We start from the raw sequence: 19,715 nt of genomic DNA, 5'->3' as shown, positions 1-19,715 counted from the left end.
CACGACGACTTCCATATTCATAAACCATAATATTAATACAGTACTCCAAAGTAAAACATTTACAATATTGTCATGGTACTGTGTACAAAAAACATGGTATCACTGTGGTAATGCATGAAAGAAATGTCCAAAAGACATGAAAGTAATTATTTTAGCAATGAATTCCATTTCAAATATTTATGTGATAACTATTAACTAAATTATTTGTACTCAAATCAAAAGATCAGATGATTAATATAAACTGAATGACATAAAAACATAATGTTTGTAAAACAATCACTTATGCCGTAAAATTCGTCTTTTTGGTTCATTGTAAATGTTTTATTGTTGCAAATTCAATGACAAATGTTTTATATTTAAAAAATAAATTAAGTTCAAAATTAATGACTCAAAAAAGTATAACTGATAAAACAAACAAACTAAAGATATATTTAGTGCATATTTTAGGATAATATATCAAAGTTTTTTTCTTTTTATAATATTGTTAATTCTTAATGGACCTTTTTAGATTTTTTTTATACATTTGTGCATATATATATATATATATATATATATATATTAATTAATTCACACAAATTTTACTTTGCTAACATTATGCAAGAAATGTGCATTTTAAAACTACAGCATATTATAATAAGAAAAAAGTTATATAACTGTATTTTTTCTTTCATTGTATCATATTTGAAGCTTCTTATGTACCTAGCATATTTTTTTAATAAAATGTATCAAATAAATTGATTTGCTTCTGTTGTGAATTAAATGTTCTACATAAATGCATTTGCCTTGCCTTCATGCATACTCCAAAAACATGGTATTAACACAGTACATGTGCAAAACTGTACAATTCAGTTTAGTACCATTCTAAAGTTTATAATTACAAATCTGCTTTTAGAGTTTTAAAACCTGAAACATTTCCCTTATGAAAATGAACCATGGCTTTAATACAAAAAAAACAAAAAAAAACAAGGCTAGTATAGTTTAACCAAGGTATTTGTGGTAAAACTGCTCTTATATACATGTGGGAAACTGATCAGACAGCACAGGGCCAGACGCATGTAAACGTGGAGGTGAAGGTCACTCGCAATGAGTTTAACAGGCCACTGGCCTCCGCTTCTCCTGAGACGCTTCTGTAAACCATAAAACCAACCCACTGTTAATGAGAACCAAACGTACAGAATCACAGACCTGAGAGGACAATCTATCACCCTAGCAACCACCCACAATACCTTGGCAACGATTCAAAACATTCCGGCCAAATGGCAACACCTTGGAAGCAACCAGAACACCCTAGAAATGACATAGCAACACCATGACAACCACTCAGAAAATCATAGCAACCACATAGCAACGCCTTGGAAACAACCAGGACACCCTAGAAATTACATAGCAACACCATGACAACCACTCAGAAAATCATAGCAACCACATAGCAACGCCTTGGAAACAACCAGAACACCCTAGAAATTACATAGCAACACCATGACAACCACTCAGAAAATCATAGCAACCACATAGCAACGCCTTGGAAACAACCAGGACACACTAGAAATTACATAGCAACACCATGACAACCACTCAGAAAATCATAGCAACCACATAGCAACGCCTTGGAAACAACCAGAACACCCTAGAAATTACATAGCAACACCATGACAACCGCTCAGAAAATCATAGCAACCACATAGCAACGCCTTGGAAACAACCAGAACACCCTAGAAATTACATAGCAACACCATGACAACCACTCAGAAAATCATTGCAACTACATAGCAACGCCTTGGAAACAACCAGAACACCCTAGAAATTACATAGCAACACCATGACAACCACTCAGAAAATCATAGCAACGCCTTGGAAACAACCAGGACACACTAGAAATTACATAGCAACACAATGACAACCACTCAGACCAGCCTGGAAACCCCACAGCAACATCATGGCAACCAGCCCCAAACAGCCTAGCAACCACATACCATAGAAACAGCCAGACAATCACCCTAGCAACTACATACTGTAGCAACACCCTGACAACCACACAGAACAACACAGAAACCACATAGCAACCCCCTGGAAACTATCCAGAACACGCTAGCAGCCATGTAGCAACCTCCTGGCAGCACTTTAGCAATTACACAATAATGCAATTAAAACACACTTCACCAACGATTGTGAAACTCACAGAAAAACACCAGGGCAAAGGCTTCTGAATCATCTGCAGCTGCAGCAGAAGTTACATTTCTAACGACTGATACTGGATTCCCAGTGTTATACTGAAACTAGAGGAGAGAGTGTGTGAACGTTTGCCATCATCAGTCTTTACATTCGGACTGTAATGTGAACCTACAGCCGTAAATCCAGCCCAATGTAAGCAGAACGCGCTGACGGGCCGAACTAACAGCGTGCTGAGATGGCATTATTAGAGTTCAGATCGGCCCGGAGAGATGCGCTTGAAGAGCCTCCTGATATCACACGCCACCGGCCACAAACACGCTAGAGACTAGTGCTTTTTAAGACTTTTGAGCAGTAAATATTCAACTAATATACTGTCACATAATAACTAAGGGTATGATATACGTAATAACTAACGTAATTAAACCTGTTAACTGTCACCCGTCTCCTCGGTGGGACGCCTACGTTTACTTCACTATATTACAATTAAATCCTAATCTAATCATGACAAACTGTATATCGTTGGAAAGGTCTAAGACTCCTAATTGGATATTTTATCTTTTTTGTTAAAAATTATTAATTAATTTACGACAAGAGTGCATCCCAAAAACCTACATCATAACAGAAGTTCTGACCTTTGTCAAAAAAAAAGTTTCCTATATCACATTTTAGAAATCATCAGAAATTAAATATCACTTGAAAACATAAACTCTCAAAATTCATCCTTTGAAACCCATTTTAAATTCAAATATTGCATTATCATAAAAATGGTCCATCAAAATCATGTTACAAAATGTTTTCAGTCGGGGTGATGATGGTGCGGTGGATAAGACGCGTGCCATTGGTTGGAGAGACCTGGGTTCGAATCCACTGGTTGACACCAATGTGTCCCTGAGCGAGATACTTAACCACTAGTTGCTCCAGAGGCGTGCAACCTCTGACATATATAGCAATTGTAAGTCGCTTTGGATAAAAGCGTCAGCTAAACGAATAAATGTAATTATAAAAATGTATGTTTGGATCATGCACTTTCAAGTCTCTATTCAAAAATATGACTGACAGTTAAAATGAGTTTATGCAATTAATAAGACTAATTAAATAATACAGCTCATTCTGCGTTAAAACAAAAAAAAACAATTGATTACAATACATTTTCTAATACTGATAGCTGATTTAAATTTTAATATTTTAATAAAAGCAAATGTATAAAAGATAAAAAATTAAAACACGTTTATTTTTTATTTTACTTAGAGCACTTTTTGCTTGCTACTATGGTGTATGAAATGTGCTATATAGATAAATTTGCCTTATACCCCAAAAACATGGTATTAACATGGCATTATTTTAAATTATGTTTCCAAGTTACTATCCAAGCACATGAGATTTGCACCTTTATTGCTTTTATAAATATGTTAGCAGGAGCTCAGTTTGAGCTATCATTGGAAAGTCCCGTTGTTGTGTTTCTAGTGGGATTCCCTGCAGTATTTCATCTCGCTCACTCTCATTCAGTGCACAGGCTCCATCACTGATGCTGTCAAGAGCAAGAGCAGTGTTCAAAGCCGTAACTCTTCACATTTACATTAATGCATCTGGCAGACGCTTTTATCCAAAGAGACTCACATTGCATTAAAAGCATATATTATATAAGTTCACGCATTCCCTGAGTATCAGACCTGTGACTCTGGTATTGTTACTCACATGAACTACAGGAGCGATGACATCAATATCACTCATTAATAAGTCAATATTATTTATAATGCACTTTTCACAATGTGCATAATTTCAAAGCAGCTTTACAGAAAACTACTGCAGTAATAAAAAGAAAGTTTTTATTTACAGCATCAGTTCAATTAAAAAAAAGGCAACTCTTTTAAAAACTGTAAAAAAAACTTGAAATTGCAAGAAAAAAGTCACAATTGTCAGACATAAATGTACTTGCCTTTTTATTTTTTTATTCCATGGCAGAAATAAGCTTAAATGTGAATGCAATGCCATAACATATCATATACTTTGAAAGGTAAACATTGCTTTAGAAATCAGGGGTATTTCAAGCAAAAAAATTTAGGTCACAGGGTTCCAATGACAAAAAAAGTTTGGGAACTCCAGCTGTAAAGACACACACACACACACACTCCTCTGGCGTTCAGCCGCAGCTCAGTGCTCAGTGGGATTCCCTTCATAAAGGCTCTTTCTTTTCTTCAGTGTGTGAAACAGTGAAATTCTATCTCAGGCTCGTCTACAGCTGCAGTTACACTGCTTCAGCATTTACCAACACGACAAACTGTTGCAGGACAGTGAATGCATCCTAAACACTTGTTTGTTCATCTCTGTGTGAAGTTTTAGCAGATGAAAAATGTGCAAACTCGTTCAAAATATAAAACAAATTTAATTTGGCATATGATTAAAGTGTAACACTTTACAGAAAGCTCCCATTAGTTGCATTAATTAACAACGAGCAATACATCTGTTATAGTACTTATTTATCTTTGTTAACATTAGTTAATACAAATACAAATGGTCATTATTAGCTCATGTAAAGTCAGAAATGCAATAAAAAACATTAGAATACTGAGATAAAAAGTTGCAATTACCTTTTTTAGTTCGTATTCTGTGTCAGAAACAAGGTTTCATAGAAACTACGTGCGCACCAAGACAAGAAAACCTATCATTGCAAATAACTACATGAACAGATAACTACAACCTTTTTGTGAGATGTAAAGTCAGAATTGCGAGAAAAAAAGCCAGAATTGTGAGATGTAAATTCAGAACTGTGAGGTGTAAAGTCAGAATTGTGAGATGTAAAGTCAGAATTGCGAGCTGTAAAGTCAGAACTGTGAGGTGTAAAGTCAGAATTGTGAGATGTAAAGTCAGAATTGCGAGGTGTAAAGTCAGAATTGCGAGATGTGGAGAGAATTGCGAGATGTAAAGTCAGAATTGAATGAGGAAAAGTCTAAATAGCAAGAAAATATCTTTATAATTGTGAAATAAAAAATTGCAATTACCTTTTTTAGTTTTTATTCTGTGGCAGAAACAAGGTTTCATTAAAACTACATGCGCACAGACAAGAAAACCTGTTTATACCAAACAACTACATACACAAATATCTACAAACTCCCTGACAAGTACAACATTCTCATACAGTGATCAAGTTTCTAATATATTTACACAGAAACTGATGATCATATTTGCTGAGTTCCAAATGCTCACTGAAAAATGTTTTGGAAAAGTCACTCTAAATCCGACCCAAACGGTGTTCCAGCCAACATATCTAAATGTCAAAGCTAATGCGGTGGATTTATTGTATGTAACCTTCATCCCGTCACAGATCCTCCTCGTTACCCGAGGAAGAGATCTTAAAGCTCTGGATTTGTCGACTGATCTCCGTCAGCTGTCAGAAGAATTCAAAGCATCTGAGAGAAATGCCACAAAACAACCTACAGAGGCGGAATCGAACCGTCACCGCATTATTTAACCTTTGCATGTTGGCAGCGGCATGTGCAGCTTGTTAATGCGGCGTCTGTGTTACATCTTATTTCTGCAGGATTTGTTGAAGTGACATGTCTGAAAAAAAGCACAGCTGGACGACAGGCAGATTCCGGAGCACTGAAAGCGTGTCTAATTCACTCACAAACACAAAAGATCCTCCGGCTCAGACGGCCGGCAACTGTTGTGCGTCTGACAGTCTTTACATGCAGGATGTGGCACGCCGCTCGGAACTCTGGGTAATTAACGCTTACCCCGAAAAACAGATAACGGAAGATCGGATGAAATAGCAGAATTATATATCTGTAGAAGAGCTTCAATACGGATGACAAAGATGATCGACAACACATGAATTAAATTCTGTTCTCATGAACAAATCGAGACACTATTAAATTTTTTATTCAATCTTATTTTTTACATTTTCAGTTTTTATTGTAATTTTTAATTTATATAAATTTTCTTGTGTTTTTGTTATTTTATTAGTTTTGGATGTATCTTTTATTAGTTTTATTTCAGTTTTAGTTACTTTAGTACAGCAAATAAATGAAAAATGTTGGCAACAAGTTTATATTTTATTTTATTTCACTTAGCAAAAATGTTTATTAAGATTTTATTTTTAATCAACTCTAATATCTCTGTATCACACACGAACAATAAGAAGCTTGTTCTTATATGACACTTTCATAATATGACACACTTTTTATTTTACCCACAATTCTCATTACTGTAATGCAATAATGAAAATCATCCTGTTTTTGGTAACAATTTACAATAAAGTCACATTTGTTAACTAGTTAATTAGTAAATGCATTAGTTAACATGAAAAAATTAGAATTCGCTTACACTTGATTTAAAAGTGTCCCGTTTACAGTGTAATTATGCATTTAAGTACTGAGTAATAGTAATTAACTACATATACTTACTATATGGTTAGAGTTAGGATGTAATTATAATGCATGATTAACTGTTATTATAATTGTAAGTACATGTAACATTGACACCTTAAAATAAAGTGTTACCTATATTTCCGAAAGCATTTATTCATCTTTATTATAAATAAATAAATATTATTACAAAATAACAAATACAACATTAAAAATTTATTGTTGAAAATCATTTTGTTTACAATCAATAAATGATTTAGAATTTTTTGTTCATTGCTAGTTCATCTTAACTAACATCCTAACAAATAAAACCTTATTGTAAAGTGTTACCATGTTTTCATATAGATCAGCATTTACAAAAAATGTACATTACAAGCTCATATCAATGTTTACATTATTTACAGTATGATGCTGATACTTAGAGGCTATGAATGACATACGATCAAGTGACTGTAAATGACAGGAAACAGCCAGAGAATAACAGCTGTGTGATGTTTTCTTCTTCACTGATCTCTACTGCCCTCTACTGCACAAACACAGCAAACAGCTCTAGCATTTATTACTGTGCTGCATATGAAACCATAAGCACTGTGCACAACCAGAAGCATGCTACTCATTAACTAATACACTTACTTTGCATATCTGATTCAGTATAGTATATAAATGTCTAAGACGAGCATATCAAAAAATGACACCTGGAAGCATGTTAGTGCAGTGAGTATCTGATTCCTACCTGACAGTGTCCTGCCACACACACAGACGTCTGGTTCTGTCCACATGGAGTGCCGTCCATGACTCTGTCCGCCTGACGCACGTAGAAACGGAAGCCGACGGCGCGGCAGTTGAGCTCACAGCTCTGCTCGCTGGAAACTGATCAAAACATAAGAGACGCAATCAACTACACCAAACCATATTGTATCTGATCAGCGACTTCTTATTAATGAGTCAATGTGATTCTTTTTTGTTACCATGTAATTATTGCATTTTTTATAACCTGAAAATTTAGAACGTTTTAGAAATTTCAAATCACACATGAACCACAAATTCAAAAGAGCATATAATCTGAGAATTACCAGTATTACTCTCATTGGAACAAATGGAATTTAATTATATTTATGTGAATTTATAACTCATAATTGCTCAAAAGCACTATATGAAACCTACATTTTGAGACAAAACATCATCGAAGCTACATAAATAATACTTATTATTAGAAAAGTTTCCGAACAAAATAAAGTGCTTTTACTTGAATAAACCTTCACCCTTAGATTAAAAAAAAAATTAACATTTATAATTTTACAAAAAGTATTTTTGGCACTAATGGTACTCCATACCTGGGTCAAAAAGACCTAAACTCGAAATGTGTTAAATGTAATAAATAAAAAAAAGTGTTTTAAAATCTCTTAATAATGTGTATTTTGAGGGTCTTAAAGTGTTTGCAAAGTTTTTCCTCTCACTAAAATATGTACAGTATATAGATATCTCTCTTCTGGGTCAAAACGGACCCGAGTCTGAACAGAATCCGAAGCCTGTAATGATTCACAGTAGCCACAAGAGAAAAGGAGAAATAAACTAGAAGAAGTCCAAAAATACATTTGAGAATTCTTCGTGTTGAAAAGAAACTTGTTTGTCATTAAGACAACACTTTGGCACGACTCCACTGTTGGCTCATCTATCGCCTGTGGGTAGAAGAATATTCCACACAAACCATGAACATAAGTGAATATGAATCAAACACTGGCGCAGTTTCACAGTTCATAAATCAGATCTGTTTAGAGGAGAACGTTCACTGTCGCACAGGATCTGACATGCTGGGAAAATCCAAGGCAGCACAAATTAACTCACTGAAATATGACTGCAGCTTTAATTACAACATGATCATTAGAGAGAATTAACAACACAAATATGTGTGTGTCATTCAGGAGGTTTCTCCTCAGGGTTTCTGGCAAAGACAGATTTTTTAAAATGTTTTTGAAATAAGTTTCTTTATTCATTAATGCTGCATTTATTTGCTTTTTAAAATCCGCTCACCATCATTAAAAGGTTCCCACTGGTAGAATCGTCCCATGAAGAGCTGCGTGTTGAAGGCGGAGCATTGCAGCTCTCTGATTGGTCTGCTGGGTGACGGACAGGCCTGTCAATTCATAAACACACACTGCTTTTAGTTTTGCATCTCTTCAGCGTCTTCAAACAGCATCAGTTCCCTTTAGAAGCCGAAACTAAACACAGTGGCATGAACGTTTGTGCTGCTGTAAAAAGTGTGTGAATAATTCATGAGTCGAAACCCCTTTGAAAAGCCCTGTTCCTGGGTGTATGATGACCCTTAAAAGTTAAATGTTAGTGAAAAGTCAATAGATATTAATTCTGATAAAACCCTTTAGACATGCTTCTAACTGTACGTAACTACATGTCAACTTACTCTTTAATTTGCAGCTACGTCAACAAAATTGTCATTAGTTTGTAAATGTCAACAAATTCTCATTAAATTGCAACTAAATACCAACCAATTCTCATTCTTTTTTACCTACAAGGTCAATAAATCCTCATTAATTTTTAACTATGTCAACAAATTTGCATTCACTTATAATTAAACTTGTTTATTTGCAACTACATTTCAACTAATTTATTACTATGCAACTTACATTTCAACAAATTCTCTAATTTTTAACAAAATATAATAAATTTTTAACTACGTCAACAAAACGATCATTTATTTGCATTTAAGGCATGTCGACAAATTCCTATAAATTTTTTACTACATCAACAAATTTATATTCACTTACACGTAAAACGTGTTAATTTGCAACTATATGTCAACTAAATCTCATAAATTTTTAACTACGTCAACAAATTAATTTGCAGGCAACAAACTTACATTAATTTACGTGTCAACTGTTGTTATTTTACAACTACATGTCAACTAATTTATTACTTTGCAACTTACATGTCAACTAATTCTCACATTTTTAACTACGTCAACAAAATATCATTAATATGCATTCATGTTGGCAAACTTACATTAATTTAATATCAACTTACTATTGTTATTTTACAACTACGTCAATTAACTCATAACTTTGCACTTAAATGTCAACAAACTCTCGTTCATTTGTAACTTCATGACAGCTCACTCATTAATACGCAACAGATTCTCAATATTTGTGTTTAAACGTTAATAGATATTAAGCAGACAGGCTACTAATATTCTAATGACCGCTAGATGGCATGCAGTTGCAAGGTAACTTTATCGTTAGCAGAATGTCTAAAGCAGCATGAACAGATGTATACTGCACATGACGGTATATAATCGGAGGTGTTCCTCTGCAGTTGTTACCGTGCTGTAGCAGATCTTGTGCCGGTTCGGGGCTCCAGGGCAGGGGTTTGGTGCTGGGCTCTGCACGGCTGCGGTGTTCATCAGCGCTCGGGTGTGTTGGGTGGCTGTGTGAGAGCGAGTGTTTTGATACGGGCTTCTCTGATGAGTCCTGTAGCTCCGGTGTGGGACGTTTGATGCTGATCGTCTCTGTTTGTGTGCCGTTCGGCTGGATTCTTTCTGAAGAGGCGTTGAATACAGCATCGTTCTGTATCCGTACGTCCCTGGACTGATGCGGCTACTGTTCGCTCGCCTTCAATAGATCGAGGAAATAAAGGGGAAATAACATTAGATGCAGAAAATACAGCTGTGCATCACAGAAATAAATTACTCTTTAACAGAGATTCACACAGCTGTTTTACGTCACAATAATATATTCCATGCATCATACCTCCATCCGTACGTGCCGGGGCTCAGGCGTCTCGGGTTCGGCGTGTTCTGTGACGCTGGATACTGTGTCAGACAGACTCTGGTCTGTTCCTGAACTCCTCGGCCGCAGGAGCGCGAACACTCGCCCCACGAACCCCACGAGCTCCACGACCTCCACGCCGCTCCTTCAGAACCGCTCTGGATCATGTACATGAAGAGGAAACAAAACGACACTCAGACTGTCAATCAACAGCTGACGGCCAATCAGAGGGCAGAGGGCGTGACCTCACTCAGCTGGACCCTAAAACTCATTCTCAGGGTCAGCGAGAGGTCAGACAGCTGGAGCACATGTGATCACTCTCACTACGACAACACGTTCTCCTGATGATTTATTATTACAGAAGTCCATGTGGTTTTGATTTCTGATTTGTGACACTTTGAGTTCCGATGAATATTATGTGTTAAATTCCTCACAATAAACCAGCAAAATGAAAAATAAGAGGGACAGAATCAATCAATAAAATGTTTTCCCTTTATTTTAGTCTTACCTGCCTTGTTGTCTGATGACACATGAAGATCGGAAACAGAACCAGAGCGACACTAAAAACACAAAATGACAAGAGTCACTAATGCAGATAGTCTCTTCTGCTCACGGCATTTATTTGATCAAAAATACATTAAAATTGTTAAATATTTTTACAATTTAATATAACTGTTTTCTGTGTGAATCTGTGTTAAAGTGTAATTTATTTCTGTGATGCTCCGCTGTATTTTCAGCATCATTCCTCCAGTCTTCAGTGATCTTCAGAAATCATGAAAATATGATGATTGACTGCTCAAGAAACATTTCTGATTATTATCAGTGTTGAACACAGTTGTGCTGCACAATATTTCTGTTGAAACTGATACATTTTATTTTTCAGGATTCACAGATGAACAGAAAGTTCAGAAGAACAGAATTAATTTGAAATAGAAATCTTTTGTTACATTATAAAAGTATTTACAGTCACTTTAGATCAATTTAATGTGTCCTTGCTGAATAAAAGCATTAATTTATTATATGTTGTATAGAGGGTTAATGTTTTTATTCAGCAAGGACACATTCAATTGATCCAAAGTGACAGTTAAATGCTAAATGTGTAAACACAGTTCTTCACCTGATGTTCAGAGCCGCTCTCATACTGAAGACTGACTGCAGCGCTGCACCTGTACACACACACACACACACACACACACACACACACACACACACACACCTGTGCATGTCATCAGATGTCACTCAAGTTCAAACGCGTGTGGTACTCTTTTAGACATCAGCTGACCTTTGACCTGACCCTCTGACCTCTGCAGCTGCTGGTCCAAGTGTGTGTAGTTACGAGTAACAAGACCTTTGTGTTAATAACAGGAGTTATTAACAGGACACCTTGTTTTCTTGTTACAGTATAATTACACTTCTAAGAAATGAGTAATATTAATTAACAACATGTAGGCTACTTACAGTAGAGTTAGGGATGGTTGCATACATTTATGTATAATTAAGTAAAATGAAGTCATACATAACTCGTATATACTGTATGTTACCCTGATGTATTACCAAAAATTACCAGTGCTACATGAATACTGTAATAGTGCATATTAAAGTATGGTTTCATTGTGTAAGTATGTGTCTATACAAATGTTAACCCTTTAGGTTCATGAAAATATATATATATATATTAATACATTTATTATAGCTCCTGTATATCACAGTTAAATGACAGAAACACAGACAGAGTGTGTGTGGTAATCGTGAGTGTATAGTGTGGTAAAAGAGCAGTAAAAGAGCAGTACCCGTTGAGCTCCAGCTGTTCTAATGGTGAACGCGTTGATGCATCGCGACGCGTCCTGACGCGCGTAATCCAGCGCGTTCATTAATCATCCAGCAGCTCACGCGTCGGTCATTAGCAATAATCTCCATCATTAATGACTTTAACCCTCTTCATGTGCGATGTTTATACTCCAGTGAAAGATTCTCCGTCAGTCAGAGATCCGAGGAGAGACGAGGCGCTCAAAGACGAGTGTGTGTGTGTGTGTGTGTGTGTGTGTGAGAGAGAGAGAGAGAGAGAGAGAGAGTGTGTGTGTGTGTGTGTGTGTGAGAGAGAGAGTGTGTGTGTGTGAGAGAGAGAGAGAGTGTGTGTGTGTGTGTGTGTGTGTGTGAGAGAGAGAGAGAGAGAGAGAGTGTGTGTGTGTGTGTGTGTGTGTGAGAGAGAGAGAGAGTGTGTGTGTGTGTGTGAGAGAGAGAGAGAGAGAGAGTGTGTGTGTGTGTGTGTGTGTGTGTGTGAGAGAGAGAGAGAGTGTGTGTGTGTGTGTGAGAGAGAGAGAGAGTGTGTGTGTGTGTGTGAGAGAGAGAGAGAGTGTGTGTGTGTGTGTGAGAGAGAGAGAGAGAGAGAGAGAGTGTGTGTGTGTGTGTGTGTGTGAGAGAGAGAGAGAGAGAGAGAGAGAGAGAAAGGCTGAACCCTCCTTTCCATTTACACTTGCTTTCGGTTTCTATTTAAACAAAGGTGAACAATATTTTGTTTGTCTCTCCAACTAAATTCAGGTCAGTCAAACTTTTTCCACTATTAGCTTTTATTAATCAGTAAAATACAAAAAATTAATCAGTGCTCAGGAAGGATCATATGGTTTGATTTTGACATTCAATATGAGGAAGCGACATAAAAGCAGAATGAACAGAAGGCCTTAAACACACTCTACACACACACACACACACCTTGATGCAAACACTTTATCTACACAAACTCAATTTAATGCAGTGTGTTTAGAAATGAGTCAAAACTCCACGGATCATGCAGCTCAAGAGCAGGTTTGTTCTCACCATAAACCGTCTTCATCTTAAAATCTTGAAATGTTTAGAGCTGTTAACTGAATAAAACAAGAATATAATCATTATAAAATAAAATAAAATAAAATAAAACGGACAGTCAGCATGTGTCCTAATAAAATACAATAAAAATAAATAAGATAATAAAATAAAACTGATGAACAAAGTAAGACCCATGAAGATTATTCCAACCTAAAATAATACAATAATAAAAATAAAATGTTATAAATTACTTTTGTTGCAGCTCAGGCCCTAACAAAATCAAATAAAAAGTAAAATAAAGGGCCTGTCCTCCAAAAAAAAAAAGACCATATAGGTCGTTTGTGCAAGCATTTATTACGACCTATATTTACGTTTTAAAGTTAAGTTAAATGTTAAAAATAATAACATCATCGCGTTGCGTCTGTCGTCATGAAATGACGTATAAGTTCATTACCAACCAAAATGAACGTTTATTTAAATGCAATGTGTGGGTGTTTTACACCGATCTCACAGTATTTCCTACATATCCTATTCTTTCGAATGACCACACCTAACCCCACCCCTAAACCTAACCCTAAATTATGATTTATTGAGCATATACATTTTCGTGCACGTCCGTTCCCTGGGATCGAACCCATGATAGCATGATTACATATCAAGGTATAACGCAATAATCTACCAACTGAGCTACACGAAACGCAAACCAGAGTGCAAATAAAAGAGTACAAAATACTAATGTGAAAACAACCTTTTGCCGATAGGGGCGCAATTTAAGTATACGCTCTGATGGGTCGTATTTCAGGGATTTGGACAAACGACCTACACGAGCGTATTGGTTGGAGGACAGGTTGAAAATAAAGTAAAATAGTTTGATTTCTCTTTCAACTTAATTACCATCACGACAGAGCAGCAGTTTGAGAAGAATCTTCATCAGGTCAGTTAAACGGTTGACATGTCTGAGGTTTGTATGTGACACATGTATTTCCTCAGGAGCACCGTTAGGAACATCAGAGGAACCACAGGAACGAGCAGATCGACTCCGATAACAGTGTACAGTGTACATCAGTGTTCATGTCTGTGATTGGCTGTGGAGCCGCTGGAGGCGTGTCTGTCTGAAGGCCTGTCTGTCTCTCATCTCCAGAACACAGTCTCTCACGATCTCACTGAAGAGCGACGGCCAGAGCTTCTGCAGAGCGTCTGCCTTCACGCAGTGAGCGGATGCTCTGTGGATCAGCCCTCGAAGATACTGCTGCACCATCTCTGAGCGCTCCGAGGCGTCAGCGCCGCCCTCCTGACACACACACACACACACACATACACACACGCACACACACACACACAAGACTCTAATTCAGGTTTCAGGCCCCACCATAGCACAGAAACTGCACTTGTTAAAATTACAAATGACTTGCTTCTTGCGTCCGATCAAGGCTGCATCTCATTTCTAGTCTTACTTGATCTTAGTGCTGCGTTCGACACCATAGATCATGACATACTCATAGAGAGATTACAAAACTATACAGGTATTCAAGGGCAGGCTCTAAGATGGTTTAGATCCTACCTGTCCGATCGTTACCATTTTGTTTATTTAAATGGGGAGTCATCTCATTTATCATCAGTAAAATATGGAGTGCCACAAGGATCCATCCTAGGTCCCCTTCTATTTTCAGTATACATGTTGCCCCTTGGTAATATTATTAGAAAATACAGGATTAGTTTCCACTGTTATGCTGATGATACTCAGCTATATATCTCAACGAGACCAGATGAAACTTCTCAATTATCTAAGCTAACAGAGTGTGTTAAAAATGTAAAAGACAAGTAATTTTCTCCAATTAAATTCGGATAAGACAGAGATATTAATTATTGGACCAAAAAACACTACACAGAATCTTGTAGATTACAATCTGCAACTAGACGGATGTACTGTTACTTCCTCTACAGTCAGAAATCTGGGTGTTATATTAGACAACAATTTGTCTTTTGAAAATCATATTTCCAATGTTACAAAAACTGCATTCTTCCATCTTAGAAACATTGCCAAGCTACGAAACATGTTATCTGTTTCTGATGCAGAAAAGCTAGTTCATGCATTCATGACCTCTAGACTGGACTATTGTAATGCACTTCTAGGTGGTTGTCCTGCTTCATCAATAAACAAGCTACAGGTAGTCCAAAATGCAGCAGCTAGAGTCCTTACGAGGTCAAGAAAATATGATCATATTTTACAGTCTCTGCACTGGCTACCTATTAAGTTCCGTATCAGTTACAAATTATCATTACTTACCTATAAGACCCTAAATGGTTTAGCTCCTGCGTACCTAACTAGCCTTCTACCACGCTACAACCCATCACGCACCCTAAGGTCACAAAACGCTGGACTTTTGGTAGTTCCTAGGATAGCAAAGTCCACTAAAGGAGGTAGAGCTTTCTCAGATTTGGCTCCCAAACTCTGGAATAGCCTTCCTGATAATGTTCGGGGTTCAGACACACTCTCTCTGTTTAAATCTAGATTAAAAACACATCTATCTTAAATTGTGAGTGTAGTTGCATCTGATCAAATGATTCTAAAAACCCTGTCATACGTACACAAACTGACAGTCACCACTTATAAGCTACTACTAAATATTGTAGAAACGTAATTTTCTGTAAAGTTGCTTTGTATTGATTTGTATTGGAAAAAGCGCTATACAAATAAACTTGAAAACTTGAACACACACACACACAGTCAGTGATGCTGGACGTGATCGATCAGCATCAGTATACGTGGTGCTGGTCTCACCTCGGGGCTGTCAGAGAGTCTGCTGGGGTAGCTGAAGAGAGCTCGGCTCAAAGTGTCTCCCAGCTGTTTGCCGTTCTCCTTCAGGTCGTCTGGACTCTGACCGCTTCTGCGTCCGCGTCCGTCCAGCAGGAACTGCAGCTGCCGCTTCCTGCAGAGAGAAGGACAGAGCCAGGGACACACGTTCAACAGGACCACTGCATCTGAGATGCTCATGAGTGCGGTCTGAATGATCCACTGTGTGTCGTTTGATTTGGGAGTGTGGAGATGAATTACAGTCAACAAGAACCACACAAACCTTCTTAACAAATAAAGTTAGGCCATGCCAACCTAAAATTATAATATAATATTTTTTTTTAAATAAACTTAATTTAAAATGAGGCATCTGAAGTACAGGCCAAACTAAAATAATAATAATAAAAAAAACACACCCAAAAAAAAACATTAAAATTAAAATTGCTGAACAAGTAAAGTAATGAATTTGAAGTCAATGCTAACCTAAAATAATAATAGAATAAAAACATTTAAATTTAAATTAATTTAAAATAAAGAAAATGTTACTGCTCGGGTAAAAAAAAAAAAAAAATCATTGATTATATTTTTTTATAAATAAATAAATAAAATACCCATGGAGTTTTAATTTTATGAATTGCTATGACTTTTTTTTTTAATCTCCCAGGATTCATGGGTGCAGCAGACGGAATGAAAAGATTTTCTGAAGAGCACAAGAAGAAACTTTACTTAATACCATAGATTTCAGAGCATTAAACAATCCTGGACACACACACACACACTGTAGGATGGCAGCTGCTGTGGACATGCACTGGCCTGTCGTCTCACACACACACACACACACACACACACACACACACACACACAGGTTTTTCACAGGTAATGTGAGTGTTTCAGTCTGTGCTGAAGAATCTCTCTCTCACACACACACACACACACACACACACACCTGGACTCCTCCAGCAGCAGCAGCAGGCGGCAGCGTGGGCGTTTCTGTAGCAGCGACGTGACCCAGAGCACCGAACATCCGCTCCGAGGCTATGACCTCATTCATGGTGACCTGAAACACACAAACATCATCATACACACTGGCTCCCGACACACATACACACACACACACACACACTGAGTGCCGCTGCTCGGACCTCGGTGCCGTTGATCTTCTGCAGGTTGAGGTGCTGCAGTCTGTAGATGAGGAAGGATCTCCAGAGCGTCAGTCTCACCACAGGATTCCCCTCGGGATCAACAGTGATCTGCTCCAGACGCCGCACCTGAGCCAGAGCCGCCAGCTGAGGGAGATGAGTGATGCTCGTCTCCATGAACATCAGGTGCTGCGCAGGGCAACAGAGACGTCTCATGATTCATTCACACAGCTGATTCGTTCAGAACTGAAGCAAGTGCAGCATCGTTATGAATGATTCACTGAGCTCACCTGACTCACTCAATTACTCTAAAACAGCTTGATTCATTCAGAAATGAAGCCAAGTGAATGTCATTATGAATGATTCACTGAATCACTAACTCAATTAATTAATTCACACAGCTGATTCGTTCAGAACTGAATCAAGTGAACGTCAGTATGAATGATTCACTGAATCACTGACTCACTCAATTACTTAAAACGGCTGATTCGTTCAGAAATGAAGCAACGTGAATGTCATTATGAATGACTCTCTGAATCACTAACTCCAATTCATTCAAACGGTTGATTCATTCAGAAATGAAGCAAGTGAGCATCGTTATGAATGATTCACCTGAATCACTGACTCACTCAATTAATTAAAACAGCTGATTCATTGAGAAATGAAGCAAGTTAATGTCATTATGAATGGAAGAAATATTGAGCTATTCTATAAATCCACAGTTATATCACATTTGCAGTGGTGCAGATATTGAAGAAAAGCAGCACTCTTGCAGATGGGATATTACTAAACTATATAATATGACCCAATTATTGAGATCTATAAATAAGCAAACTTGTTATGTTATTAGCACAGCTCACAGACTATTGAAACACTATTGGAGCCGGGTTGCTGTGCTTGCACTGATTCATTTGAATCTGCTCGAGCTCAAACATCTGCAAGTGCCTCCCGACCCGCTGTGATCCTCACCGTGAGGTTTGGGAACTTGAGGCGGATGCGCAGGAAACATGGGAATGATGGAGTCGAAGTGCATGTATCTGAAGGCGACGGCGGTGACGCTCGCGGCCGTCTGAACGCCCCAGCAGCGATCCAGAGTCTCCAGGGCCCGGGGCCGAACAGACGCAGCGTCAAGCCGTCCAGCTCCGCCAGGTGAATGTCAGACTATGGACAGACTCTGAACATTGGGACCCGCCGGCGTCCTGTGGCCTGCGAACACAAACACGTTCCTCTGATGACTGAGACGAGCTGGAGTCTCCCGTTACACACGACTGTGTGAAGGATTTCAACATGTTCGGACAGAGACTCCTCTGAGAGGAACATTTGGATGAACTCCAGCCTGTTCACAGGATAAGTTCACTCCAGAGTAAAAATGATCATTTACTCACCCCCGTGTCATCCAAGATGTTCATATCTTTCAAAAAGATGTCAAAGAATTAGATTTTTTTAAGTAAAGCATTCCAGGTTTTTTCTCCATATAATGGACTTAAATGGGGAACATTGGGTTGAAGGTCCAGATCTAAACAGTATATAAATGTTTTTTTTTTTTTTAGAAAATGATGGTTTCTCTAAGAAAAGACTCTTATTCCTCGGCTGGGATCCTGTAGAGGCTGCAATCTGGACCTTCAACCCAAAGATCCCCATTGAAGTCCATTATATAAGGAAAAATCTGGAATGCTTTCCTCAAAAACCTTAATTTATTTGCGACTGATGACAGAAAATCTTTTATTCTGGAAGTGAACTAATCCTTTAAATGAGATCTGTCATCCAGAGAGTATATTGCTTCAATTGTGTTTGAATTTATACATGATAATCACATTACAAGCTTGTGTGCATACAAAACAAATAAATCTCAAAGTGATTAATTCATGTGACCCTGATAAACCAACTGTATTTCTGACTGACGGGTGAATAAAGCATTGAATCAGCATCAGAAACACAAGCAGCTGTCAGTCAGTCACCAGTGTTTCCAGTGTGGTTTTGTTAATTATGATTGGAGCAATTTGGTTTTGAGAGATTCAATTTTGAGAGGTTAATTTAGAGGGGAATAATGCGTTTTTAATGAATGCTCTTGATGAGACACACGTGACTGACGCTGTAATTCTCTTGCCCACAGACCGAGCAGAACACTTGCAGCGCAGACGCTGTTTCATGCATCTGTAGTGCACTTCTGCTCGTTCCCTAATTACTCTGCTCCTACGCTGAAAATCATTCATTTAATGGAGTATTTTTACAAAGAGAGCAGCCAAGAAGCTGATCAGTCTGTGGACCACTGAGGCTTTTAGCAAGTATTAAAACCACAAAAGTGCCTGGTCTATCAGGCATCGTCTCTTATAACCGGATTAATCTGATGTTTAGTATAACATACAATAAAAATTATTTATAATCAACTATTAAATAATGAAAATATATACAATTAAAATAAATTAATCATTCAAAAACAATCAAAATTGGGGAAGGCGTGGCCTAATGGTTAGAGAGTCGGACTCGCAATTGAAGTGTTGTGAGTTTGAGTCTTGGGCCGGCAGGAATTGTGGGTCGGGGGAGTGAAATGTACAGTTGTCTCTCCACCCTCAGTACCACGACTGAAGTGCCCTTGAGCAAGGCATCGAAACCCCACCTGTTCCGGGCGCGCAGCATAAATGGCTGCCCACTGCTCTGGTGTGTG

The 19,715-nt window shown here is 37.7% G+C and overlaps 2 protein-coding genes across 2 annotated transcripts; both read right to left on the bottom strand.

Moving 5' to 3' along the window:
• Positions 1-5,488: 5,488 nt before the first annotated feature.
• On the bottom strand, positions 5,489-12,397 carry LOC113061208 (thrombospondin type-1 domain-containing protein 4-like). Its single transcript, XM_026230252.1, has 8 exons — positions 12,106-12,397; positions 11,433-11,481; positions 10,824-10,875; positions 10,298-10,473; positions 9,871-10,159; positions 8,568-8,670; positions 7,270-7,406; positions 5,489-5,557 (listed from the first exon to the last, which is right to left on the bottom strand). The coding sequence occupies exons 2-8, from the start codon at positions 11,453-11,455 to the stop codon at positions 5,489-5,491; spliced, it is 849 nt and encodes a 282-aa protein (XP_026086037.1). The 5' UTR covers positions 11,456-11,481; positions 12,106-12,397.
• A 1,492-nt stretch (positions 12,398-13,889) lies between these two features.
• On the bottom strand, positions 13,890-18,459 carry LOC113061206 (leucine-rich repeat-containing protein 49). Its single transcript, XM_074559868.1, is given in 9 exon segments — positions 13,890-14,408; positions 15,900-16,047; positions 16,858-16,895; positions 16,897-16,968; positions 17,054-17,239; positions 18,020-18,049; positions 18,051-18,154; positions 18,157-18,211; positions 18,436-18,459. Coding segments are annotated over 9 exon segments (879 nt in total). The 3' UTR covers positions 13,890-14,186.
• Between the last annotated feature and the right edge of the window lie 1,256 nt (positions 18,460-19,715).

The sequence above is a fragment of the Carassius auratus genome, chromosome 43, assembly GCF_003368295.1.
Source record: "Carassius auratus strain Wakin chromosome 43, ASM336829v1, whole genome shotgun sequence".
In the NCBI taxonomy this organism is placed as follows: Eukaryota; Metazoa; Chordata; class Actinopteri; order Cypriniformes; family Cyprinidae; genus Carassius; species Carassius auratus.
The sequence above is the reverse complement of the archived record's forward strand: the minus strand, read 5'-3'. Positions and strand labels throughout refer to the sequence as shown.